Source organism: Brassica rapa, chromosome A02, assembly GCF_000309985.2.
Source record: "Brassica rapa cultivar Chiifu-401-42 chromosome A02, CAAS_Brap_v3.01, whole genome shotgun sequence".
Classification (NCBI taxonomy): domain Eukaryota; kingdom Viridiplantae; phylum Streptophyta; class Magnoliopsida; order Brassicales; family Brassicaceae; genus Brassica; species Brassica rapa.
This window is the reverse complement of record NC_024796.2, coordinates 22,366,728-22,393,983: the sequence shown is the minus strand read 5'-3', so window position 1 is coordinate 22,393,983 and position 27,256 is coordinate 22,366,728. Positions and strand designations below refer to the sequence as shown.

Below are 27,256 nucleotides of genomic sequence, written 5' to 3'. Positions count from 1 at the left end.
AATCCGACCTAGGTATGGAATAAACTTTTTTCTCTTCTTTTGCATTTATGAAACCAGTTACAAAAAAAACATATATGTATAAATAGATCCCCAAATTGTGAAACGAGATTGTGAGAACATATAACTCACTCTTTTACACCAAAGAAAACTAGTCCTTTTACGATTGTGAAATTGATTTCAGAATCCCAAATGCATGTTCATCATAACATAGTTTTCTTTGCGCTGCAAAATATTTGTATGGCTGACTTTTTCATAAATAGTTTACACTAGCTAGGTCTGTAAGTTCATAATTATGCATTTCTCGGTGAAATATCTCTTATACATTAAAAGAAAAGCATTACAACATTTTAAAGTCTCTAAAGATTTTTGGTGCGAGAAGGCTTTATCTCTCTTATTTATATCTCTAAAACTCCTCTCTAAAAAGAAATTTTTTTTATCTATCTTTTCGTTTGCTCCGGCGGTCTCCACTGTCGGAGGCTTTATTTTTATTCTGCTTATCTCCTTTGCTTTTCGGCGGTCTCATCTCCTCTACATGATATGTTGGCAGCCCTGAAACGATGAAGCAGAGCAGATTGGGGTTTAGATCTACTTCCGTAGGTTTGTCTTCGGCTACTGCTCGGTGGAGATTTGGTGTTGTAACGAGTGTAGATGGTGTGAGCTGTCGGAAAGTCAGCGTTTTGGGTCTCTGGAGGAATGTGATACGCCCTAAATTAGGGAAGGATCACTCAATCGGACTAAAGGGATATGAACTCCCCAAAAGGGAGAACTGATGGATTGAACGGTGACACAATGGGTTGCGGATGGCCCAATGATACTACCAGACTTCAGTTGGTGCTTGATATGACTCACAAGTCCACCAAAAGAAGGATTTTTAAACTTTGCCTGATATGACGAACAAGTCCAACGAAATAGATATTTGTTTACTTGGGATAACCTCACCAAGAAACGAAAAGTGTTCTACAAAGAACAAAGAGATAAACTCAAATAAAAGGAAAAATGAATCTTTATTTCGTGGCTTATAGACCCTATTTATAGGATTACAAGTTGTAGAAATCCAAAGAAGAATGTGCTAAAAACAAGTCATTGAAAATATAAACAAAGACTTGACTAAATAAAGTCTTTGACTGAAACTTGAACTGCCTCTTGATATAGCCACGACCAGGAATTTGAAAAATGAAGAATATTCTCCTGATATGGGCCAAGAAATGTCTCTTTAAGGCCTTGTCGAAATCCATCTTTTTTCCTTAGCCAATTTTTATCGGTTTCTCCATTTGGTCCAAACAAGTATGTTTTTGATTCTTTTGTGTAAACCATCAAGCCCAAGACTTTCTTGGACATTTAGAACATGAATAATCACCTTTGGCATGATTGAATTGGTCGTTGGTTCATCAGAAAGAAGGTTAGCTATTTCCAGCTTCTCGGGTGGTCTGAATTCGCGAGAACTGAAGATCTCCTGATTTGTAAATGGCATAACTGTCACATGTGAACTCTGTTTGATCTGATTCTTCTTCGAAAAGCTCCGTAATTGAGTTGAGAACATTCTCCAACTAACTTCATGCGTAGAAGCGCTGGGGTTTGGAAGATATGCGTCAAACAATGAACATATATCTTTACTGCTTCCCATGATCAAGCCATGCATGTCTATTTTGCCCGGTGCGGTATCCAAGGGTGCATCAGAATGGATCGGTGTTTTCAAGTTTCTCGATCTACTCATCCGTGAGCGGTGCAGGCGCGTGGTCGAGTGTGGGTGTCTTCTCTCTCCATATCTGGTATTGGAGAGGAGTTGTCCGGTATGGAGGATGGTGTCTTTCTCTCAGCGTCGAGTGGTGGATGCTTCCTCTGTTTTCGGTCAAGTTGGGCTTTGGGGTCTGTTCCAGAGGCGTGTGCGTCGCGGTGAAAGCTGCTGTGTAGTAGCTGTAGCTCTGACGTTCATCGTGTGCTGCTGTTGGTCTTAGCGTAGAATGGGCCGTCTATGACCTTGTTTCTGTTCTGCACCAGCAGCGACCCTGTCTTCTACCTCACCGTTCACGCCGCTTTAGATGTTGTTGCTTATACCATCTCCAATGGCTTATTCTATTTTTTACTCTAAAATAGAGTAACTCTATAATAGAGTTTGAATTTGCTCCAATGGTACTGTATTTTCGAGTAGAAAATAGAGTACGGACAAAAAAAAAACAAATTACTCTATATTTGGAGTAAACCTATTTTTCACTCTATTATAGAGTGAGAAATAGAGTACCATTGGAGCATTTTTTACTCTAAACTCTATTTTAAAGTAAAAAACAAAGTGGGATTGGAGATGCTCTTAGTCTGTGTTGACAGCTTTTCTTCCTCTCCATTTCTTTGGAATCCTTTGTGTTTCTCCTCCACTGCTGTGATTCCAGGGGAGCAAGTAGGAGCTAGCTTACGGTTCTCGTGGTTAGCATGAGGCGATGATCTAGGCTCTCCTTTGGGTCATTGGAGTGCCGGTTCTTCGAAGGAGACTCATGTTTAGATTGGTCATTCCAGCACCTTTGGCGGGTCACTTGGTCCTCACTGGTGGACTAATTTATAGTCTTGCTTGCAGGCTTGGAGGAGCTTCGTCTTTATGTGGCCTCACTGCAACCCATGTTCTGCTTAGGGTCGCATTACTTCCGAAGTCGATCCGAATAAATGTGACTCTGGCGATCTTGTTATGACAAGCCAGAAGGTGCACACATAGCTCTCCGGTGAAATATGAGGTTTGTAGCTTCTGGTTCCCGATCTCTTACTTCCAGTGGTGGTTTGGATGCTCGGGTTTTCAGTTGAATGGTGATTAACAAAGCTCTGTGGTGTCGGTATCAATCATTTGGAGCAGCGCTTTGGGGAAGCCGCAAATTATCAAACATGGTCTCATGTTACATCAAAGATACTCTTAACATTTGGCGATGTTCTTTTCTCAGTCCAGCTCTTTCTTCTTGTCTATCTTGTTAGCTAGTATTTCTAATTGTCCATTGTCTCCTAGATTTCCAGGTTGGTTTCCTTCTCCCCCTTCTGCGTTGTTTAGTTTTCTTTTTATTTTTCTGCTTCTAGTTATATGTGTACCTTCTGTCAAAATTAAAATTTTGGTATTAAATTTAACATTTACACCAAAAAAAAAGAAGAAATATGTTGGTCTACTAAACATATATTATATACTTCTCATTAAAACTAACCATAAATTAATTAACAATCAATAATTAATAGTTTCATACTTTCCTTAAATAAAAGCTACACAGTTACCAAAAGTAAATAAAATATATATTTGACAATTAATGATTTTAATAATAAAGATTTGATAACAGTTTTCATATCCTAAATTATTTTTGCTTAATTTTATATTATTAAAACAAATTAAATAATCATATTAACCATATAATAAAGTTTAGATTTTTCGTATATGTTATATTTTAAAATTTTAAAAATGAGTAAATTACAAAAAATGTTAAAAGTCTCACATTGAAAATTTTGTGATCAATGGTATAAATTTTTTGAAATTAAGAACTTAATATTTAATTTCAAAATTTGCATTGAATTTTCAAAAAGATTATAAATTATTAAAATATTAAAAATCCACATTAAAGGTTTTGTTATTAATGGTTTAAAACTTTTGTTAAAAAATAAAACTGACCATAAATCATATGATTAGAAAGTTTCATTTCATAGATATTCATATTGAAAATATAGTATATATGTATGTTAATATTATTTAAATTTAATTAAATACAATACAAAATAGAGAAAGTAATTGTTTAAATATATTTACCACAAAATGATTGTAAATAAGCAAAGTTATTTATTTAATCTATGTATTTTTGTCAGCTTAATTATACACGTAACGGTTAATAGTTTTTCAATTATTTAAGATATATATTTATTAATTTGTTTCCTAATATGTAAAAATGTTAAACAAATAATAATACTAAAAATAAGGAAAATTGCGATAAATACCACATTCATAGTACCACTTTTCGTGTTTACATTAACAACTTTTACCCTCACTTTAAACGAAGGGTAAAAGACATTTATACACATAGGATTGACTAATTTAGACTTAGGGTTTAGAGTTGAAGGGTGGGGTAGGATTTTTGGAATGTGAAATTTAGGATTCTAATATATATATATGAATAAATACTTAAACAAATATAAAAAAAATTAAAAAATACTTTCAAACATAATTTTCGATTCAAAAGTAAATTTTGCAAAAAGAAATTCGAAAAGACAATTAAAGAAATAAAATAAAAAAGTTCAAATTTGAGAAAGAATAATCCGGAAATATAAAAAAAAATTATTATTATTTGTTTTATTTAAAGTATTTTTGAAAATATCTCTTTAGTAGTGGTAAGGATGAATAATGACACCATGAAAGTGGTAAACATGAAATTCTTCCTAAAATAATGTGTATAAAAATATGCATCCCGCGCAAGGCGTAGATTTTAAACTAGTTTAGTAGTTAATTGCAATGGTAAAGGATCCTCAGGCGTGGCCAAGCTTTTCGACGATATTGGAGAGGATAGAGACGCTACAAATATGCTTCCCGGAATTCAACATCATTCACGTTCCACGAGCGCACAATCAGATTGCAGATTTCTTGGCTAAGACTGCTAGATCTTTTCATAGGGAGTTACATTTTATTGGTTGTTCTATTCCGGTTTGGTTACCCAGACCACCTCAAGTTTGAGTAATAGAATGGCCTTTTGACGTCAAAAAAAAAAAAAAAAACTAGTTTAGTAGTTTTTTGAGAAATTTTTATTTTTGAGTACTTTGGTAATTTAACACAACTATTAGTTTCATAAAAGAAAGATTAATAGATAACTTAAGACTTATTATTGGGTTCACCCCCTAGGGTGAACCTCTAGGTTCACCAACCAATAGGATTATATTATTTCAAATTTGATATCTTTTATAAAAGGAAACAAAATATTGTCAAATTATATTATGTTTTTAAAATAAAAAGATAAAAGAAAATAAAAATAGTAGTAATTACAAAAAAAATATTTTTAAGAAAAAACTAAACCTTAAATCCTAATCCCTAAACCCTAAATCTGAAACCTAAACCCTTGCGTAAACCCTAAACCCTTGGATAAATCATAAACTCTAAATCAAAAACACTAAACACTAAAACACTCAAGGGTTTAGGATTTTAGTGTTTTTGATTTATAGTTTTGATTTACCCAAGGGTTTAGGGTTTCGGGTTTAGGGTTTACCCAAGGGTTTAGGGTTTCGGATTTAGGGTTTAGGGATTAGGATTTAGGGTTTAGTGTTTTGCTGAAGACGTTAACAATATTTTTTTTAAAAAAATTTCTTTTCTTTTGTAACTACTATTTTTTTTTACTTTTTTATTTTAAAAACATAATATAACTTGACAATATTTTTTTTCTTTTTTAAAAAGATATCGAATTTGAAATAAAAAAATTCTATTGGTTGGTGAACCTAGGGGGTGAACCCAAGAATAACTTAATCCAAAGTAGATCAACTACAACATTTTGCTTACATAAATTGAATCTAAATTAATGTATTAAGTTAAGACAATATGTGCATATTTTACACGTATCTATGAAGATGGTGATCAGACAAGTTCATGAATAATGAACACATGTTCAAAGACATATGTGCTGAAAAAAAAAAGGTTCAAAGACATGTATTTTAGCTTATTGTTTTGGCATATAAGAATATTGTTTTAGACATCGTGTTTTAGGATTGTCATCTGCATACGTTAGGCATTTTATATCATTATAATTATGATTACATGAACTGCAGATTTAGCTATTTTCTCATATTGTTTACAAACTAACCGACCGACCAATCAATCTGCTAGTTCTGAGTTATTTATTTACTGTCTACCTTAATCATTACTGCTTTAGATCTATTGTGTGCCCTCGCTCGTTGTGGATTCGATTCTTAAGTACTACGATTGAACTTCTTATTTGAAATAGTAAAAGTCACACCTTAGGATAATTTGAGTAATGTCAATTTGTTCTACTTTATTATGGCCTTGTTGTGACTTAAACCCGAGAAAATCAAAAATTGCTTGGGAAGAATGATAATGATCCTTACAGCTTGGATAAAGAGGAGAAGGAGACAACATTGTTCTGAGATTTTGCGCAGAATCGAACATAACTTCCTCTCTTTGAATCATACAAAGGATGAAGATGTGATTCTATGGAAGGAAAGAAACATGTGGAATCATATAAGAACAACCAAAACAACGGTTCCATGGCACAATTGCCTCTGGTTCAGCTGCCCTACACCAAAGTATCAGTTCTGTACTTGGTTTGCTTTGCACGACCCTCTTTCCATGATGTGAAACCATTACTCAACGAACTGGAATGACATCGTCAATCTTTGTATCGCAGAAGAAGCTTGATAGAGTCTAACTCTTCCTCACCTGCTATGTCATACATGCAACCATCTACGCAATCTAGAGAGAAAGGAATGCTAGGAATCATGGAGATACCTCGACACCATGGGAAGTAGTCTTCCGGAACATTGGCAAACTTGTCAAGAATAGGATAATGTCGTTGAACTCTTCTCATGTGCTAAGGGATTTGCGACGGCTCATCAAGTATGGATTGGAGCAGTGACTTAGTTTAGTAACTGTTTTCACGAATTTCATAAATTAAGTCATGAAAAGTGGCTCATGCTGTAAAAAGTACATTTTCTTTTGAATAAAATTTAACATTTTATTCAAAAAAAAAATTACTATACCCAATGTAAAAAACAACTCAAAGAAGATTTTGGCGGACCATTTAAAAACAGTGAATATTTTTGAAATTCTAAGGAATGTTTTGTTTGTTGTTTAACTATATTCCAATAATTGAATCTACAGATCGGGAGAATAAGCTAATCCTAAAGTTCATCTTTAAAAAATCCAACGGGTCCTCATCGTCCTCATCTCATATTTTTCCCCATTAATAATTAATATACGTTACATTACAATAACATACCAAATAAGAAATTCCGAGAACAAAATAAACTAGAAATGCACAACTGACATTGACTGGATAACATTGGGAACAAACATTAAAAGCTGTAACTAAGTTCCAATTTTTAATTAAATCTTTTTCAAAGTCTTGAAAACACAAGGTAACCAAATAAAATTGAAGACATCTCCTTATTATATTAGATATTCGTCCTTAAACCCCAGATCTTCGATCTTCATTTTTAAAGCTGCAAAATCCAATACAACCCTTGAGTAATTAAAAACAAAAAAGACTCAAACCATATTTTTAAAAATAATTTTGCTTATCACACTAAAAACTTACAAGATAATAAACAGCACCGTTTTGGAGAGGTTGAAAAGTAACTCCAAATTCGTCTGTGAGAATAGGCTGCCCAAACGAGTTTATCAACATAGCGTTGTTTCCAAAAGCCTCTTTGACGTTGAATAGTCCTGCCGCCACATCGAAAGGCATGTCGTTGATGAACACCGTCAACCTCACTGGAGAAACATAATCTCCGATATCTCCACCACCGGATGATACTATTATTTCCCCGTGCACAAACAAACCCCATGAGTCTTTAATCGTCATCATATTGATCAATAAAAAACGTTTTAGGTAATTCATGTGTAGAAAAATATAAGCAATTTACTCTAGAGATATTCTGGAAATTAAACAGTACGTGGTCAAAACAAAAAGACCAAAACGTCATTTCCATAAAACACGTATGCATGCGTTACTCGGTCAAAAAGAAGATTAATTAGGATAGTTAAATAATATTTATTTACCATATATTTACGTATTTCGTTATGCAAAACATATGCATATACATATTTGAATAAACAATACTATAAAATATTTTTTTACCCATCATTTTTCTTGGGTTAAAAAACATTCCTTGAAAAAGAAATAATAATCGCTGGTATGTATGATTGATTGATTACCTTGTGATTGATTGATGGTTAATGGAACAGTAACAGGAACCGAATTAGGGAAATAACCATTTTCACCGCCGCCAAAGTCGATCTCCGGAATATTCATATTAAGGCCGTTACTAGTGCCGGCTAACTCCAACCTCTCCTCAGCTACCACCGGCACAACAAAACCACCAAAACCAAACCCTGATTGGGTCAAGCTTGGATTATTATCATCCGGATATAAAAAACTAGCCGGTTCAGTTATCACCAACTCATTGTTTTGACCCGGAAATAAACCGGTTTCATGGTTAACCAAACCAAAACAAGGATCAGTAGGATTATCATTAGGAGTAATGATTTTTTCCTTCCTGGTCTTGCTAGGGTTACAACCGAGCATTTTAGGGTTTTTTTTAAGAACACGTAGCTTATGTTTTGCCCGTGATTTCCGGTTCTGAAACCAGTAAAAAACATTTGCGTCTCCGATCTGACCGTATTCCTGAAGTCGAGTTCGGATCCTTTGAATCTCTTCTCTAGGTGGATTAACAATACCCGAATTGAATATTGATTCGAGTATCCGAATCTGCTCCGGTTTAGGATTCCATCTCGGTTTAGGATCCGGTACACGATCTGATTCACAGATCCATTTACAAATCATCATGCATGTCTTAACAAACATATACAACATCATATAGCTTGTTTCTAGTCATACGCGGTTAATTATATACATGAAAACAACAAAGTATAATTAAATAACCTGAGGAAAAAGGAGAAGGTGTGTTGCAATTAGAATAGGGCATGCTAGATGGAGTCTCCATGTCACGATGATGATGTTTGTTGCAGGGTTTGGATTTGAACATGCTAGGCCAGTTTTTGTTTGAGGAGGACATGATGATATTGGTGATATGATGATTATGAGAGAGGTATATATATATATATAGAGAGAGAGAGTTCTTAGCTAGGGTTGATCTATATAGGTTAAATGAGAATAACATAGCTACTCTCACGTTATATATAAGCCCCTTTACCAACTCTTCGGTGTGCATCATTCATAATTTAATGGGGAATAAAACGTAACTACAGAGAAAAATACAAAAAATAGCAAAACAATGAATATTGTACGTATTTGTCAAAAGGTAAGGAGATTTATTTATCGTTTCTTCAATAAGTTGAATATGGTATTATGTCTACGTTCGTTTCATTTTTTTATTTCAAACTACGTAATTCGGATTAGAAACACCCCTTGGAATGGATTTGGCTTTTATTGTTTCTTCAGTCAATTGTATTTTCTGATTATTAGATTTAAAAATCAATTGATATGGATTTTCCTGTACCAATTTCACAACTCAAATAATCAGAAATATTTGGTTTTTTATCTCTCTTTCTGTAGGCCTATTAGTGAGTGGTAATTTCTTAACCAAGTAAACTCATTTTTTCCAAAAATGAAACACGATGGATTTTTTTTCTAAAAAACGATGAATTTACTTTTGGATAATTTTGTACTTTATTTTCTTAGTTTATTAACACTGGTTGGTTATATAAGGGGACGGTGGGGGGTTTTGGATTGACTCGAGGGATCATAACTGTTCTACTCATTAAATATTTTGTTATCAAATAAGCGAAAATATAAAGACGGAAAATTATTTAATGATTGTTTATTATAGTTATGCTTAAAATGTAGTTAGATGAAAAACATAACTGATGAACAAAAAATAATCCTACAAAGGTAGTTTTATGGAAAATATTTTAGTAATTAAGAGGATAATAAATTATTTGTTTTAAGATTGTGAATTAGAAAGATACAAAATTGATATATGTACATTATGACTGAAATATTTTTGTAAGAAAGTACTGAAAGACTTTGAGCCAAATTTAGTTACCGGTTTTTTGGTATTTACCATATATTTTCACTTCAACAAAATTTTGAAAATGGTATTAATGGTTTTTTGTTGTTTTATCTCACTAAAAAATAATCATAAATTCCGTTACACACAATTTCGAAGGAACCCTAGAAAGCCTAAACATGAAAAATCCAGGGTTAAAAGAACATGAAAAATCAAACTGCAAAAAATTTCCGTTACACGTTTTTCCTCTTATCCATGTTCATACATCTTCATCTACCTTATTTAAGTGTAAGCAGTTTTTTTATACGTTAAATTATTAAAATAAAAATATGATTATTTATGTAAAGGCCATGGCGAAAGCACTACAAAAGAATAATGATAAAATTAAGATATATGTGGAAAAGAAGAGAATAACGGATTTGATATTATATTAACAAATTAATTTTAACAAGAAAATATTGTGAATTTCAAAATTTTCTGGTATACATCATCAGCTGGTTGAGTTCCAATTGTTAGAACTTATTTATTTGTTTCTAGTTGAATGATGTAAAGTCTATGTTAATAATGATTTTTAAAACATACTATATACTCTAAGTTGATTGATGCTGATCACATACACAAAACGAAAAAAAAAAAAAAACAACTACAAATTTCATCTATTATTTGAAAATTGTAATAGTCTATTATGATTCAAGAACCAGTACACCACCATCTAATATTAATGGTCTATTTATAGATTATGGACTTTTTCTCTATAATTTTTCCGACTATGAATAAATATATTAATTTAATATAATACTTTTAACACAAAACTCTTTTTTTGTTCAACTAACACAAAACTTAAAGTCATGATTTTACGGTACACTCCATTTAGAAGGTTTCGTAATACACTAGAGCTACAAACACAGAGTTGATGGTCGAATTTTCATGTAACCGGGCCTCGTGGTCTGTGGTCTGGTGGTTAAGAAACATCGGCTGAGGTGTCCGCCATCACGAATTCGAGCCCCGGCCATAGCGGATTTAACATGGTTTCCGTTTGGCTTCCAGAATCTCTTTCGTCAGTTCCGGTTGGACGCGGTGGAATAGCCGGACTAAATGAGAGGTCCGAATACCTTAATTATCAAAAAAAAAAAATCATTACCTGGAAAACCATCATTCCTAAATTTAGTTTAGAGAGATGATTAGTAATATGTTTAACTATGAAGTTTTCACGAATTTTTTTTATAAACAGTTATATTCCCTTGCACTACATAAATAATATAAAGTTTTATTTTTCTTTCATATTGTATTATTATGTCTATAGTTAAAAGTGTTGCGTAGCCCAGAATAATTATAAGCTGCAGAACCGATCGAGCCTCATCCTTACGGTAAGAAAAAAACGGAACTAGGTAACGTAGCTCCCTTCTCCGACTCTATTATAACCATAAAAATTAGAATGTTGCACTTGAGAAAAAAAAAAGTTACTCCATCTTAACATTTCAACAAAAAAAAAAGTTACTCCATCCCTCAGACGATAGATTTTTGTTGTAATGAAAAATTGAACTGCATCTAAAACAATAATCGAATTTCAACGTTCTGTCACATCGTAACCGTGCCTTATGACTAAGATGCAGAGAAAAGGAAGGTAAAATAAGACTATAAGAGTGACAATCATATAGTGAATGTAAATAGTTCATGTGGCTAAGCAACGAGTAGAGTGGGCATTATACATAGGGAGACAAACATATTTATATCTTTTTGACTTGACGCTATATAATTTTTACATTAACCATTCCTACACGCTTCTTATTTCTTATTTCTTCTTTCCTTCTTATTTACTTCTATATATATAAAACTCAGATTGCTTCTCTTTTAGGGTGTCCACCTAAGATTCCAGTTCACTAATTCGTGTATCTTAAAATCGTCATGTGTCCCGATCCTTAGAACACTTCGTTTCATTTAATTTGGTAAGCAATATTTATGGGCTTCGATTAGAATTGGATTTTATGTTTTGCTTAATAAAGCTCATTCACTACAAGAAAAAGAAGTGATAAGCGACAACCATATTAAACATAAGTTTATCGGAAACGAGTTTTTCCTATCATTTTTTGACAATCCTAATTTCATCGAAGTTTGGGTCTAGAAAATCACCATTTGTTGGAAAATTCTCGGTAAGTTACGATAACATATATTATCAAAAATTTCCATCGGAAAATCATCTGAATGTACCGATGACTTTTTGAGTAATCCACCTCCGATTAATTTCCGGCAACTGAAAATATTTATACAAAAAACAATTATTTTAACTAAATTATAACAAATATTAAAAATCTTCATATATTTCATTGCATAATAAATGTAAAAATTCAATAACAAAAAAACTCAAAAGGAAAGAACGGATCTCCTATTGGCAATAAATTTGATAAAATTGGTGGTGTATGATGCAACGGTGGTGATAGCGGATGAGAAGTGAGCAGAATGGAAGTAGTGGTAAACAGAGTTGTAGTGGTGGTCGTGCAAGCAGTTGCGGTGGCTGGATACAAAGAAAGAGGTAGGAGTTGTGGCAGCAGCGATGAAGAAGTTGCGGTAGCAGCGGTGAAGGAGTTGCGGCAGTGGCGGTGCAAGGAGTTGGGACAGAGGCCCGGCAGTGGCGGTGAAAGATGTGCGGAGTTGCGGTGGAACCATGAGTTTCACGGTGGTTCTTTTGCACAAGAAAGTAGATCTAAAAAGAAAAGAGAGAAAGATTAGGAAGAAGGAAAAGAAAGCTATGAAATTAAAGAGATAGTGCTGAAAACTCTTCTTCATCATTCGTTTGATATATAGATAAAAATAAAGACGATTAATAAAAAAATAGTTTTATGCTAAAACACAACCATTTTGTTCAGAATCTTTTTTCCATTACACGTTTCATTTTGATCAAACTAAAACAAAAAAAAATTATATATATTATCGATTGCAAAACTGTAAATATAATTAGATTGATAAATCTATTTAATCACCAAACCAAAAAACCTATTTATATGTCTTTGTTTTTAAGACTGGAGACAATAATTCAGTTATTCTAAAGCTCATTAACAAAAAAACAGTTGTAAATTAAATTATTTCTTACATAAAAATTTTAATGAACAAGACAAAAGACTATTTTGATCATATCTAACGTTTTCTTCTATTCGTGTAGCTTGCTTTCTTGAATATAATTATTCAGTTATGGAAATTAAATAATATTAGTACAAATAATTTTAGTTCGTTCATAATAAATAAAACAAAACAAAATTTTTAATTACCTACCGTAATATATTTGTGTAACCGGTTCATTGTATATTTAAGGTATATTTAAATTCATATGAAACCAAAACTTAATTTAAAATTATAGAAAACAACATAACCTCCATTAGTACATTTTAATATAGACTCAAATTTTTGTAAAATGAAACAACATGAAAACCATTTAAAGCGCTCACGTATATCAATACCACAACTTTATAACATAGAGACAACTATTTTTTTTTGGACAACATAAACAAGTATTGTAAACAAGAAAAATATATAATCTCTCCTGACCTAAAACTTTCTAAAAGACAAAAAATCATTATCACACATTTCTTGCAAATGAAATCTTAAAACACAAACCATAAAATTATACAAAAAATAATAATCTAGATCACAAGTAAAATATATCTCGCCCATAGGACGGGCTGATCCTAGTTTATTATATACGAGAGGGTTTACTGGGGGTATGACTATGTTACATATAATATAAATTACATATCAAATTTGCAATAATTTAAACTCAAAATTTTCTCTCTTTTTAATATCCAATCATATATATATGTGATGTTGAGCAAGACTGTGATTTTAATAAAGAGTTAACTAAGCTATAGTTATGATCCTAATACTCTTTTATCTTTACATGTTTGTGTTCTCAGAAGAATAAATTGTTAAACACAATTACACAACTGACTAAAACTGGTTTTCTTTTCCAGTCACTGAATTTACAATCAAGTTCTTACGTATGGTGTCTTAGAATCTATATGTAATCTTAGAATATATATTTGAAATAATTCTGCTTACGATGATGGTTTGATGACTGTTGTTGTCCACCATCAAACAATCTTCTTGTCATGAAAGTTAGCATCTATAGCTTTTTTAGGCAACCATCTACAACAAACTTATATACTTAAAACCAAATGGTGTACGGAACCAAATAAGATTATTGTATCTTTATATTCTCACTTGTTTTTCTTATTTTCTTAAAAATTATTTTTTCGACCTATAACAATGCCCATAAAACACTAAAAGCCTTAAGTTGGATGACCCATTTCCCCGGAGAGAGAATGTGAAAGCTTCAGTAACCATGCACTATATTTATCTGATTCAACAGCGGATCCGAACTCGGGTCTCTTAGAGATCCATGGACCGCCTTGTGCCATCGGACCACTAACGCGTGGTTAAAACCTTAAGTTCTATTGTAGAAATCTATGTTACGCATAACCAAGACCTGAATATTCCCTAAAGAGAGCATACATAGGATTAAAAGTTCATAGTTTACAAATATGTTATCAATGAGTAGATACATCAATACGATATTTAGATGTAAGATCAAGCATCATATATTAAAGCAATACTACACAAAACATACAGTTCTTATAAATTATTTTAAGAAAGATGTAACATCGTAAGATGTTATTATGAATTTAAAAAGTTAAAGAACTTAGGCCAAAAAACAAATTTAAAGAGTTAAAAATAAAAAACATACACTGTGTAAAAAGAGAAAATCCATAGTTTAGGCTCTCTGTTTTATTATATACTAGTGGTTTGTCCGCGCTTTGCACGGGATGTCAATTTTTATTATAAATTTTTGGTGTTGTATATTAATTTTTATATTGTAAATTAACTATTAGAAATGGTAATTGTGCTATAGTTTATTTTATTTATTTATTTAGTAATTTGTACTCATTGGAAAGTATCCCTAATTCTAGAGAACAGAGATTATGTGATGGGAAATGTGCAGGTTTCACCAATGAATTTGAGCTATAGTCTAATAACATGTATTTGGATTGTGTTTTTTCATGAAATGTAATTTGGTTTATTTATACAACATTACCCTTTTCCAGACACAAACCATACAGATAATATATTACTTATAATTAAGAATGATAGTTATTTTTTTTTGACCAAAAAGACGTAGTAAGTTTGAATGATACAGACGAAGAAGTCAATAAGTGTTTGGAGACGGGTTGTGTTGGGCGATTCTTAGCTCTTCTTAGTTTAAACCTTTAAGATTGGTCTGTAATATGTTCTCTTACTCCACCAAGTGTTTTGTTAACTACTGCTAGAAAAAATATAAGAATATATGTATTAAGACAATGTTCTATATATTTGTTGTCAAATGGTATATGTGAAGAGGCATACGAAATTTTGACATAAAAACAATGTTCTATATATTTGTTGTCAAATGGTATATGTGCTGAGTTAGGAGAAGTTGTTATTTATATATTTGTAAAAAGTGAGCTTGCTTGAGACATACGAAATTTTGACACAAAAACAAAGACCCTAACATAACGGGTGGGAATGAGTTGTAGTCCTATTTCATTATTATGCTAAATTTGAGAAACACTCCAGCGTAGCTGTAGTCGACATGAGGGTCATAGACTCCTTTGAGACTTTCCTCAATGCGTGTCTTCTTTACAGAGTGTCCATCCTCTATAACTGTTGGCTCATCCGTAGTCATTTCAGGATCAATAATAGGTCGAGCACGTAGTAGACCTGCCTCGCCTCTGTTTTCTTCAACCATACCATGACTATTGAACCTTCTACTGGTCAGAGAACACTGTTGTACACACCATGAGAAGGATTTGTTGTCATTACCATTAAAAATATGCTAGTCACATAAGGAGGATAAATACGTAAGTTGTTAGTTGTTGAATTGAAGTCACCTGGAGCGCAAAATTAGCTATTGCCAGGCGCTGGTGACAACTGAAAATGCGTGAGACAGGGAAAGACTGATGTTTGAAAGAGAAATTGAATTTCTAAAGCGGAAAGTGAACGTCCTGCCTACAATATCTGGAGGCCTTGTGGGAGGACCCTGACATGTGGGTCTTCAATGCCTACGTGTTGTATCAAAGTAAACAACGTCAAAAATCATGAGAAGATATACAGAGAGATAATGGGTTACTTGGTGACTGATACAATGACCAGTGACAATTTTGCAGCATAAATATTGGTCAATTTTGTCATCTCAGGGTCAAAAGCACCAAACACTGCAGAGTCAGGCCCATTAGAGACAGATCATAAAGGATCATAAGTTAACGTTAGTGTGCTAACCTGAGGCGGTGAATTTAGCACATAGTCATTAAGCTCTGATACTGTTATAGATTAAATCTTATTTGACATCTCCATATTTTTGTAAGAAGTAGAGGAACAACCTTACTCAATGTTACAGATCCTAGGTTAAGGAATGTGTCAGAGGCGCTAACTCCTAACCCTTTGACGTAACTCTGACTGGCTGTACTCATTCAGAAACATATGGCGTGGAAAAGAAACAAATGGCATGGCTTAATATGTGAAAGAGATTCCACTAAGAGAGATGCTCAAAGTACAGACGACGTGACGAGGAGCCCATAAAACTTGCTCTATTTGAATTTATTGCGTACATTCAAGCTTTACAAAACTAACTAATTAGAAGTTGCAAAGTGCCCAACAAAAAACAAAAAAAAAAGAAAACCAGAACATGAGTGTGAGGATATAAGTCCACCTCCTACTAATTTAAGGTTGATGTTCATCACTAAATAACCTCAGGCTCAACACTAGACGTTACTAATTTATTATAGAGAAGCATGGCAAGTCCGTCAAAAACACTAAGACAAACTGTGGTCTGTGGTGTCCCTGCATAGTGGAAGAGATGAAATGTAAAACATTTTGATATATTAAAACTAACATTTGTCTTAAAAAGGTTAACAAAATGAAAGTGATGTCATTGTTAACCTGTGACTTCTTATATTAGGCATAATACGTTGAGTGCTCTGGGTCTCTTCATTGTAAGTGGTTTTAATATCCCTCACTTCACCAACAATATCTGAAACCAAAAAGTTGTAGTAATGATAGTTTCATGTGGGATGAAAATTATTTCTCAGGAATGGCTGAGAAGAATCGAAAGCGAAACTATTAGGATAAGGATAACTATACGTTCCTAGTTCTATGGAGATTATGTTGATCTCCTATTATCTTAAGGCATTACGGTTGTATATATACTTTACCTTGATCATCAATAATACACAAGCTATTACATAATATTTCATGGTATCAGACGCTGGTAAATATAGACGTTTGATTGGGCGTCTCATCTATCTCACATTCACTCGACCAGAGCTCAACTACATAGTGCATATTCTCTCTCAGTTCATGCAGAAACCACGTCAGGAACACTGGCTTGCGGCTCTGCGAGTTGTTCGATATCTAAAGGGCAGTCCGGGACAAGGGATCTTTCTCAAGTCGGATTGTGATATGACCTTGACCGCGTACTGTGACTCCGACTGGTCTGCGTGTCCACTGACAAGACGGTCGTTGAGCGCATATGTGGTTCTCTTAGGTGACTCGTTAGTGTCATGGAAAACGAAGAAACAATGTACGGTATCACGTTCTTCTGCAGAAGCGGAGTACCGTTCGATGGCTGATGCTACTTGTGAGTTACAATGGATGAAACGTCTTCTTGCTCAGTTTGGTTTTGCTCATAGGCGACCAATGCGGTTATTTTGTGATAGCCAGTCTGCGATTCATATTGCGAAGAATCCAGTGTTTCATGAACGGACAAAGCATGTTGAGAATGATTGTCACAAGGTTCGTGATGCCGTTCAAGCGAAGATCCTTACTACTGAGCACATATCTACTAAAGAACAACCAGCAGATCTTCTTACTAAGTCATTGCCTACGCCTACTTTTCAGTATCTTCTTTTCAAGTTAGGCATTCAAGACATTTCATTGCCAACTTGAGGGGGAGTATTAGGATAAGGATAACTATACGTTCCTAGTTCTATGGAGATTATGTTGATCTCCTATTATCTTAAGGCATTACGGTTGTATATATACTTTACCTTGATCATCAATAATACACAAGCTATTACATAATATTTCAGAAACACACCTGGTAAATCTGTGTTCGTATTAGTCAATAATATGAGTTGTTCGTAATCACTAAACCTGAAAAACTCCACGTGGAGAGGGTTCATGGTTTCTGCTATCTTGTCAAGTTTTGGTATCTGCGTGAATCGAATAGCAACAGGGCTGTCAACAAATCTGAAGTTTTGGTTGTTTCTGGTGACATCAAAAACTCTCATCTCATAAAGAGATTCTTCCTTCAGAATTTGTTTGAAGGTATTGAGCAGTTAATGTTGGTAGACGCTTGGATAACCGTTGACTGTGAGCAGGTACAAAAGAGTACAAAATCAGTGAACGTTAAAGGAATAAATAAAATAAAAAGAAATCAGAAGTACCGTTTGAATTTGTTTTTCTATCTGGATGAGTCATCTAGATGAAAATGAGAGTTTTGTTTGTTTAGTCACTAAAAGTGCAATTCATTCAGATGGAACATCCGGATGACTTTTGAAAATTTAAGCTTAATTTTAAAGTCCATTCAGCTAAACCAATTTGGATCATTTGAATGGGGATTGTTCATTCAAAATAGTATAATGTCTATTATATCTCTAATGTAATTCACAAATTACAAACCTAAACATAATATCATTTTTGTCACATACAAAAACACGTTTGTCCGCGAAAACCTAAAAAGTATTTTTTTTCACACCAAAACCCCAAAAATGCATTTTTCCGCAAAATTGCAAAAACGTGTTTTCCCGTCAAAATTACAAAAACGTGTTTTTCCGCAAAAACCAAAAACGTGTTTTCATACCAAAAATCACAAAAAACATGTTTTCACGCCAACACCCCAAAACACATTTTTCCGCCAAAACACAAAAACATGTTTTCCCGCCAAAATTGCAAAAACGTATTTTTCCGCCAAAAAAAAAACGTGTTTTCCCGCTAAAACCGAAAATCTCGTTTTTCTGCCAAAACCGAAAAATCTCATTTCCCGCCAAACCCGAAAAATCTCATTTTCTCGCGAAAACCGCAAAAATATGTTTTCCCGCCAAAAATGTGTTTCCCCACCAAAACACGATTTCCCGCCAAAAACGTATTTTCCCGCCAAAACCGCAAAAACGCGTTTTCCCGCCAAAACCGCAAAAACGTGTTTTCCCGCCAAAACCATAAAAACGCGTTTTTCCGCCAAAACCGCAAAAACATGTTTTCTCGCCTAAACCGAAAAAAACAGGTTTTCCCGCCAAAACCGCAAAAACGCGTTTTCCCGCCAAAACCGCAAAAACGCGTTTTCCCGCCAATAATGAAAGATCTTGTTTTCTCGTCAAAACCGAAATTTTTTGTTTTCCCATGAAAATCACAAAAACGTGTTTCTGTCCAAAACCGCAAAAAATGTGTTTTTCCGCCAAAACCGCAAAAACGTGTTTTCTCGCCTTAACCGCAAAAACGTGTTTTCTCGCCTTAACCGAAAATTTATATTTTTCCGCGAAAACCAAAAAATCTCGTTTTTCCGCCAAAACCGAAAAATCTTGTTTTCCCGCCAAAACCAAAAATGTGTTTTCTCTCTTAAACCGAAAAATCTTTTTTTTTTCCCGCCCAAACCTCAAGAAGAAAATTCGTTAATTTTGAAATAATTCCAATGTAAATATATTAAACTAAATAATTAAATGTAATATAGTTAAAATTAATATCAAACATATGATTAAACCAACACAAGGATATTTTGGTAATTTGTTTACTAAACTCATTTGAATGAAAATGAAAATAAAGAAACAAACATAAAATTCATTTAGATGATTCATCTAGATGAGTATGTGGATGGACAAACAAACAATCACAAAAATCTTAATGGATCATCTGAATAGATCATTTTTTTTTTGTCACAAATCTGAATATCATACAAATGAATCATTTAGATGGAGATGACAAATGGTGAAACAAACAGCCCCGAGGTCATTGGAATGGAGGGATTTGGAGAGGGCTCTCAGTGAAGAACTGAAGATGCGGTTAAGAGGACTTTGGGTTTCCTCGATTCAATGGCATAATTACAGAACGTTGGTTTGGCAGAGTGTCCATAGCCTCCAAGAGTCGCATATTTTTTTAGATTAGATTTGGATTTTTGTGGACCTAAAATCAATACTAACGTGAAACAATCAGAAACTGGCAAAGCATTAACCAATGCATATATTAGTTACAGGCCAATTTAAAAACTAAAGCCCAGAAAACAAAACGAAATCGAAACACAACTTTAGATTATGGATGAGTACACGTGTCACAATTTGAGATATGCAATTCTGAGGTGGCTTGTTAGAAGGGAAACAATCCAATTTTATTGTTATACTAGGGTCGGCCCGCCCTACGGACGGGATGTGATTTTTAAAATAATTTCAACAGTTTGAGTATATGTTTAGTAAACAGTATTTGTGTTATTTTTTATATTTTTTCTGCATTCGTTTATTGAGTTATCTTTTGATTCAATTTGGAATATGATAAGTAGGTGATAATGTTTTGATTGTGATGGTGTTGTGAGTTGTCTGTGTTTGTTCGAGATGACATTACTTTTTTTGTTTCTGTAGAATATTAATGGAAGCGATGGACATGTTTTTTTTTTGGTTACGTATAATTGTTTTTGATATTAATATACGTAGCCTTTCATGTTTCTCTTCCTAAACAGAAACCTGGTAGGAGGAATAAAGTCATGAAGAAGTAATAATATTTTCATCACTTCGTTCTTGTCTTCTTGTGTGAATTAGTGGAATTTGCTTTGTAGAAGTTAAGAGTCTTCATTTTGTGACATACTTGTTTCACGGAGGTCTTTAGGATGATGCTGAACCCGTGGTTGATGGAATTTGTTGTTGCTATCAACCGCTTTAGTTTTTCTAGTTAGTTGGACACCATATGAATTTGGAAATCTGGATATTGAATTATTTGCGTGTTTAGTACTGTTTGTAAATCGTATTTGTGACTTAGTGCGTGAGAATAGAGCAATGATCTGTTGTTAATAGTGATTCTTACTAACATGAACGTGAATCACCGGAAGTGTCAGGATTGATAAACCATGAAAATTCCATTGTGTGTGATATACAACCACTGTCGTATGAATGTGTTTGCTTAGTTTTTGTCCATGTTCTTTTAAAAACTGGTGCATTTAATAATCACTATCAAATGTTAAATTTCTCAAAAAGAAGCAAATAATTTGTTAAAAATAAACTCTCTTCTCATTTCAAAAATATAGTTTTGAAGATCTATGTAGTCAAATACATATTACGCTCAAATTCTATCGACAAAAACAGGGAAAATGAAAAACATAAAGATTAATAAAATATGTAGCAACTTTCTGAACAAAGAACACCATGAATTCCTCAGTAGTGTTGACATTTAGCTTAGTGTGGCCAACTGAAAAGTATCATAAGCACCATCTATGTAGATTATGCAGGCATCAAGACCTAGGCCCTGTCACCATAAACATGTAATCTTGATCAACCTCAGATACATAATGTGAAGGGGACAGATGAATCAAGAACATAACCTTAAGTTAGTCTAGTGGCCAATGGACACGAATTGAATATGCAAGAAAAATAAAATGTGAAGCAACTTTCTGAACAAAGAACACCATGAATTCCTCAGTAGTGTGTTGATGAACTTACTCGGTAGTGTTTGTACTCCATGAATTCAGCCGCACAAAGAACACCATGAATTCCTGAACACTTGAGAAAACAAAGAGATCGATTAAACAGTGTATTTAAACTTGATTTAGAAAGAAAACTAAGCTAGGAATTACAAAGTACATGCTCATGGAGCTCTGTTCGGAACAGATTCATAGCTAAAAATGTGTAGTACAGATTTACATTAATTATTTCTTCAGTCTTCAGATCTTTCCGCTCAAATAGCCAAATATGGATTCGAAGTTTCTACGTGACAAATACAAACCAGAAGATTACCCATTGATAACTTACATTGTTATGGAAAATCAATTGTTATGGAGCTTACACTTTGAAAACCCCTAAAACTCAAGTTATGGAGCTGCCACGAAACCACCAGAAAATAAAGCAAATTTTTTTTGTTTTGAAAAAAAAACATTGCAAAATTCAATCAAAGAAAACAGAGAAAGTAGTCATAACAACACATATGAAAGAGAAAATATCCAAGGAAATATAGCTAATCATTGTGTAAATGTGACTGCAAACCCTGACTGATATCTTAGACCAAAACATTTCAAATGCAGAAACCCAGAAGAGTGATTTAAGTAAGTAGAAGACAATCTCAAGAAACATGATTAAAAAAACGCATTGCTCCTTTGAACAAAGGAAACTACTTTCACAAAGCTACAATGAACTGAAGAATCATTCTAATAACGTTTCCAGCTCCATTCACATATTAATAAACTAAGAGAGCCTTCCCTTATAACAATGGTCTAAATCATCCAACTCCATTCACAAACTCAAATGTGAAAAGATGATAAGGAAACTTACTTGATTCTATAAAACTTGAGACCCATTCTCTTACCACCATCCTGGCCTGCACACAAACGAAACAGTGTAAAAACAAATGAAGAGAGCAATCAAAAATCGAACCAAAGAATACAAATCCTCTTCATTAAATCACCTGGCAGAGGATTGAAGTAACCCAAGACCTCGATGTGCTTCCCGTCTCTCGGAGATCTGCTATCCGCCGCCATTACCCGAAAAAGGGTCGGTTCTTGCATCCTAGTCTCGATAATAGGAGCTGTACTACCATCTTTCTCTTCCGTTGACGAAACTCACAAAATGATAAAATCCGATCAATTCGATTTACCATGCAGCCATAGATAGAACCGTTTCAGATCGAACGAAGAAACTAGAAAGTCCCTCATCGCCGCCGCATCGAAGCCAGAGACGGTGTACATCGTCCCGGCGGCGAGTTTGGAACGGAATCGTGAAAGGCGGTTAGCATTGATGGTGACCTGCATCATTGTCGCCTGATACAGGAAGAAAAAAAAATTTAAAATTTAGGAAAAAAACGCAAACACGAAGAGGCTAATCGGAATAATATACTGATAATAAAAGAACTTACGTTGACGTCAATCAAGAGCATGTCGACCCACATCAATTCCCCATCGCGTTTGACATTTTTTGCCTCCCAGGACCGCAGAAGCCGAGCCTCAACGACGGAGGAGCACTTGCCGGACTTGAGGTCTGAGAAGAAAACTTTCGGAGCATACATGACAAAAACAAAGAAGAATCTATGTAGGAAAGCGTGGGTGCGTCGAGGATGAGAGGGGTGACCCCTATTTATACGCAATAATCGCACCACCTCTGAGGCGTAAGGATCGCATTGAAAACACATCGTGGAGGCACCAATCAATGGGATTAAAGGTAGATCCGTTTCTCTGCTGAAGGTATCAGGAACGTCATCTGAGTTTGGAGAAGACGACCGTCGGACCCTAATTCATGTGCCCGACCTCTTTCTCTCAATTAAACTGAAGCCCAATAACGAAATCTAAGCCCAACACGGATCTATTAAAATTTAAGTGATACGACGCGTTTTATAAAAAGCGGACAAGTGTCAGCCCCTCAGAGAACGAGTTTCCAGCTGGATGGCTTAGGAGAGAGGCAGACAATTTTATATATATATATATATACTTTACTTGTGATCTAGATTATTATTTTTGCATGATTTTGTAGTTTGTGTTATAAGTTTGCATTTCCAAGAGATGTGTATGATAATGTTTTTTTTTTGTCTTTTAGAAAGTTTTAGGTGAGAAGGAATTATATGTGATAAGATATATGTTGTTTGTGTTACAATAGCTGATTATATTGTTAAAAAAAATTAACTTTATGATACTATATATTAGTTAAATTTTATCTACTTTATTAAATTAATTGATATATCATGTGTGTTGAATTTGATGATAGTATATAAATGTCTTTTATCTGTAATTCAATAGAAACATCAGAATATTGAAATTGAAAAAAAAAGATGAAAGATGAATTCATTTTTTAAAAGATGTTTTATTTATGTTTATATAAAAGTTATATATAATAGTTATGTTATTATTATTTTATCGAATTATGTTATATTTTACATATGTCCAATTCAAGACCAATAAAATTTATTAATTATTGTGCCTATTCATTTGCCGAGTATTAATTTATTGACTCTTTACTATATATATGTTATTTGTTTTTTCATTATTTTATGTTGATATAATGAATATCCACGTTATCGGTTATGTTGCTAAACATTATTATCCGACTAAAGCAATAACTTCATTGATTGTACAATTTGTTAAGAAAATACATTTTAAACTGAAGCGAACATATAATTGAGTACAAATCAAAACCAATTGTTTCATGTTAAGAACATCTCCAAAATCAATTTCAAAACTTCAAATATGGAGTTTTACTTGCTCTAAAAGCAAGTTCAAAATTTTAAATTTTGATGTTTTGTACAGTGAAACTTCATATTTGAATTTATAATGTACAAAATCTCATATTTGAAGTTCCTTATGTTTAAGTCCTTGCAAGTATCTGTTTTTCAAATAACATTGTTACTTTTTGTTGTTATCACTTTAGTACTTCTAATTTTATTATCTGATACTATTTTTGTTGTCGTCGTTTCCTCTAGTTTATTGTAGCATGGCTGCGTTTGACTTTAAATCTGTGTTTGGTAAAGTTGTTTGTTTTTGATAGTATTAATTTTGTAAAAGTACGATACTGAACAATTACTTTCTGAGAAACAGAACGTGTGCCGGTTTAGTAGAAGAAAAACAACTCGCAGTCTCTTAAATTAGCATAAACATTAGAGGCAAACTGATAGGATACTAGAAGTCAAGCACGTGCTGAGGTGGCAAGTACGAGATCAGCTAGACGACGTCAACCAAAGGGCAAGAATCTCGCATGAAGGAGTCTCACGACTCATTTATTTTCTAGTTTTATTAATAAAAGAAGTGGTCTTCCTTAACTATAGGAACCAATCTTCATGTCACGTTTCCCATTTCATGTTTGTTAGGAGTTGGTGCTCCACTTTCCATTTCTTTGCTTCATGTACGCTTTGCTATTTATATGAATGAAAAACCTAAAAAGAGGTAGTCTAACTACCCAAAGAAAAGTGTGTGTTCTTAGTTTGTCCTTTGGCAAATTCTCTTTGATTTGAAGAGGGACCTTAATTGGTATCAAATCCATGTTTCTAGATCAACAATAGATATCTCTTGTCAAGGAACCTATCAATTGGTATCAGAGCATGTTTTGTTTTTGATCCGGACCACTTTGTGGTATCAAAAACTTAATATTTTTCCATCTTACTTGTTATCAGTATTCTCTATAAATCAATGATTATCAAGAAACCTTGACGAATGGCCATTCTACGGAATCAACGTTTATCGAGATCTATCCAGCTATTGTTCTTTTCATTGCTTTTTTTTTCACCATTTTCTACTCGGGTTTGTTGATCAAGTTCAACATCCTTTCTTTTGTATGGATTAATATCTATAATTCTTCCATTGTTTTCGATTTCAAAAAAAAAAAAAGGATTTTATATTTCTTTTTCACTCAAAAACAAAAACTCTTTTTATTCAAAAAAATTATTGTTAATAACGAACCATGGAGACAGCTTGGTCTTGGAAGCCGTAGTGCGTTGAAAAACATCACAACTAGAAGAATCAACCGGGGAGGAAGAGAATCAATTCAAGTGAAGTTTTCCTCAATGCACATGAACCTTGAGGACAAGGTTCTTTTAGACCACCGGGGTATTGATAGGATACTAGAAGTCAAGCACGTGCTGAGGTGGCAAGTACGAGATCAGCTAGACGACGTCAACCAAAGGGCAAGAATCTCGCATGAAGGAGTCTCACGACTCATTTATTTTCTAGTTTTATTAATAAAAGAAGTGGTCTTCCTTAACTATAGGAACCAATCTTCATGTCACGTTTCCCATTTCATGTTTGTTAGGAGTTGGTGCTCCACTTTCCATTTCTTTGCTTCATGTACGCTTTGCTATTTATATGAATGAAAAACCTAAAAAGAGGTAGTCTAACTACCCAAAGAAAAGTGTGTGTTCTTAGTTTGTCCTTTGGCAAATTCTCTTTGATTTGAAGAGGGACCTTAATTGGTATCAAATCCATGTTTCTAGATCAACAATAGATATCTCTTGGCAAGGGACCTATCACAAACTCTTTAGTGTGTGTGGGGTCTCTGTCTGTGCTGCTGTGTATCACAACTTTTTTACAATTCACATTTAATTAACAAAGCAGAAACGAAAGAATTATCAGATCTTCGGCGAAATTTGAGCCTTCCATAAGGTAACGTATCCCTTTAATCTGATATGAGTTTTGAAAATCTTCTTTTTAAACGAAAGATCTTCTTCTTCATTTCTGCTCATTTAGTGTGGTTATAGAAATTAAAAGTTCTTAATGTTTGATCTCAGATTGTCCAAATTATTCAAATTTGAGTTGGGATCTTGATAGGTCTCTGGTGAAGTAGCGTTTTGTTTACATTAACAATGAGGAAGGAGGCATCTCCTCTGGAGCCCCTAAACGTGAGTTCGAAAATCTCCTATGGGCTCTATCAACCACCTATGCCCCTCATTCATTAATGAGTCGCGAAATGTCGTTTATACCCTTCCGTGGGTGAAATAAAAAAATGGAAAAATCGAAAATTGAGGGAATCGGAGATGTCGGGTTGAGAGGAGGGGTTCTGGTTCTGGTTCGGCACAAATTTCGGTTTTGGTTATGGCGGGTTTATAGATTGGGCGGTTTGGTTATATGATTCTGATTCAATGTCAATTAAATAGATAAAAAATAAAATAAAACAAAAAATATGAAATTAAAGCGAGAAATCCCCATCGTGAGTCCGCCCCAAGCTCGATCGATTCCAGCTCGTCGAATTCATTCGCAGCTCCCGAGAAATCTCTCAGCTCCCCAGAAAGCTCGATCGTTGGATTCTCCGGCGAATGCAGGTTAGTTGTTCTCCTCCCCAAGCTGCATTGGATAAAAATTGTTTTTAGGGTGTGTAATTGGAAATGTGAATTAATTAAAGCATATGGTTGGTTGATTGATTTGAGTTGCCTCTATGGAATTGAGTTGAGTTGAGTTGAGTTGAGTTGAGGTTCTTGAGCTTATAGTACCTGAAACCTCAATTTGATATGTAGTTGAAGCATAACTTGGTAAAACTAGTAGAACTGATAATTGAAGTATAATACGTATAACTATAGATAACTAGATAACACTAGTATAACCGTGACTTGAATTTGTTGTTTTTGCAGGATACAATGTCGAAACACGTGAGCATACATTTCAAATTCAAAGATCGAGTCTATAGTGTAAACCATGAAGACAACAGTGGATGATATAACTTGGCAATGCTGCTGAAGAAAGGTTGTATAAGAAGTTGTCGTTGAATGAAAGGAATGTAAAACTGGTGCTGAGAGTACATGCCGATGGTGGTTGGATGTGAGGCAGAGCTAACTATTTGTGATGATGAAGATTTGTTTGTTTACCTAATAACAATTGATT

General features: G+C 33.8%; 1 protein-coding gene across 16 annotated transcripts; it reads right to left on the bottom strand.

Annotated features, from left to right (window-relative positions):
- Positions 1–5,259: 5,259 nt before the first annotated feature.
- LOC103853675 (WUSCHEL-related homeobox 8) lies at positions 5,260–27,058 on the bottom strand. 16 transcript variants are annotated; one of them, XM_033284045.1, is made up of 8 exons: positions 22,819–27,058; positions 22,372–22,723; positions 21,757–22,284; positions 21,615–21,677; positions 21,414–21,473; positions 8,610–21,219; positions 7,883–8,482; positions 5,260–7,516 (listed from the first exon to the last, which is right to left on the bottom strand). In XM_033284045.1, exons 6-8 carry the CDS (start codon positions 8,899–8,901, stop codon positions 7,251–7,253), a joined length of 1,158 nt encoding a protein of 385 aa, XP_033139936.1. In that variant the 5' UTR covers positions 8,902–21,219; positions 21,414–21,473; positions 21,615–21,677; positions 21,757–22,284; positions 22,372–22,723; positions 22,819–27,058; the 3' UTR covers positions 5,260–7,250. The 16 variants fall into 16 exon arrangements, with proteins under 16 accessions (XP_033139936.1, XP_033139937.1, XP_033139932.1 ...); XM_033284046.1 differs by having other exon boundaries at positions 21,555–21,677; positions 22,239–22,284; XM_033284041.1 differs by having other exon boundaries at positions 22,239–22,284.
- Positions 27,059–27,256: the final 198 nt, after the last annotated feature.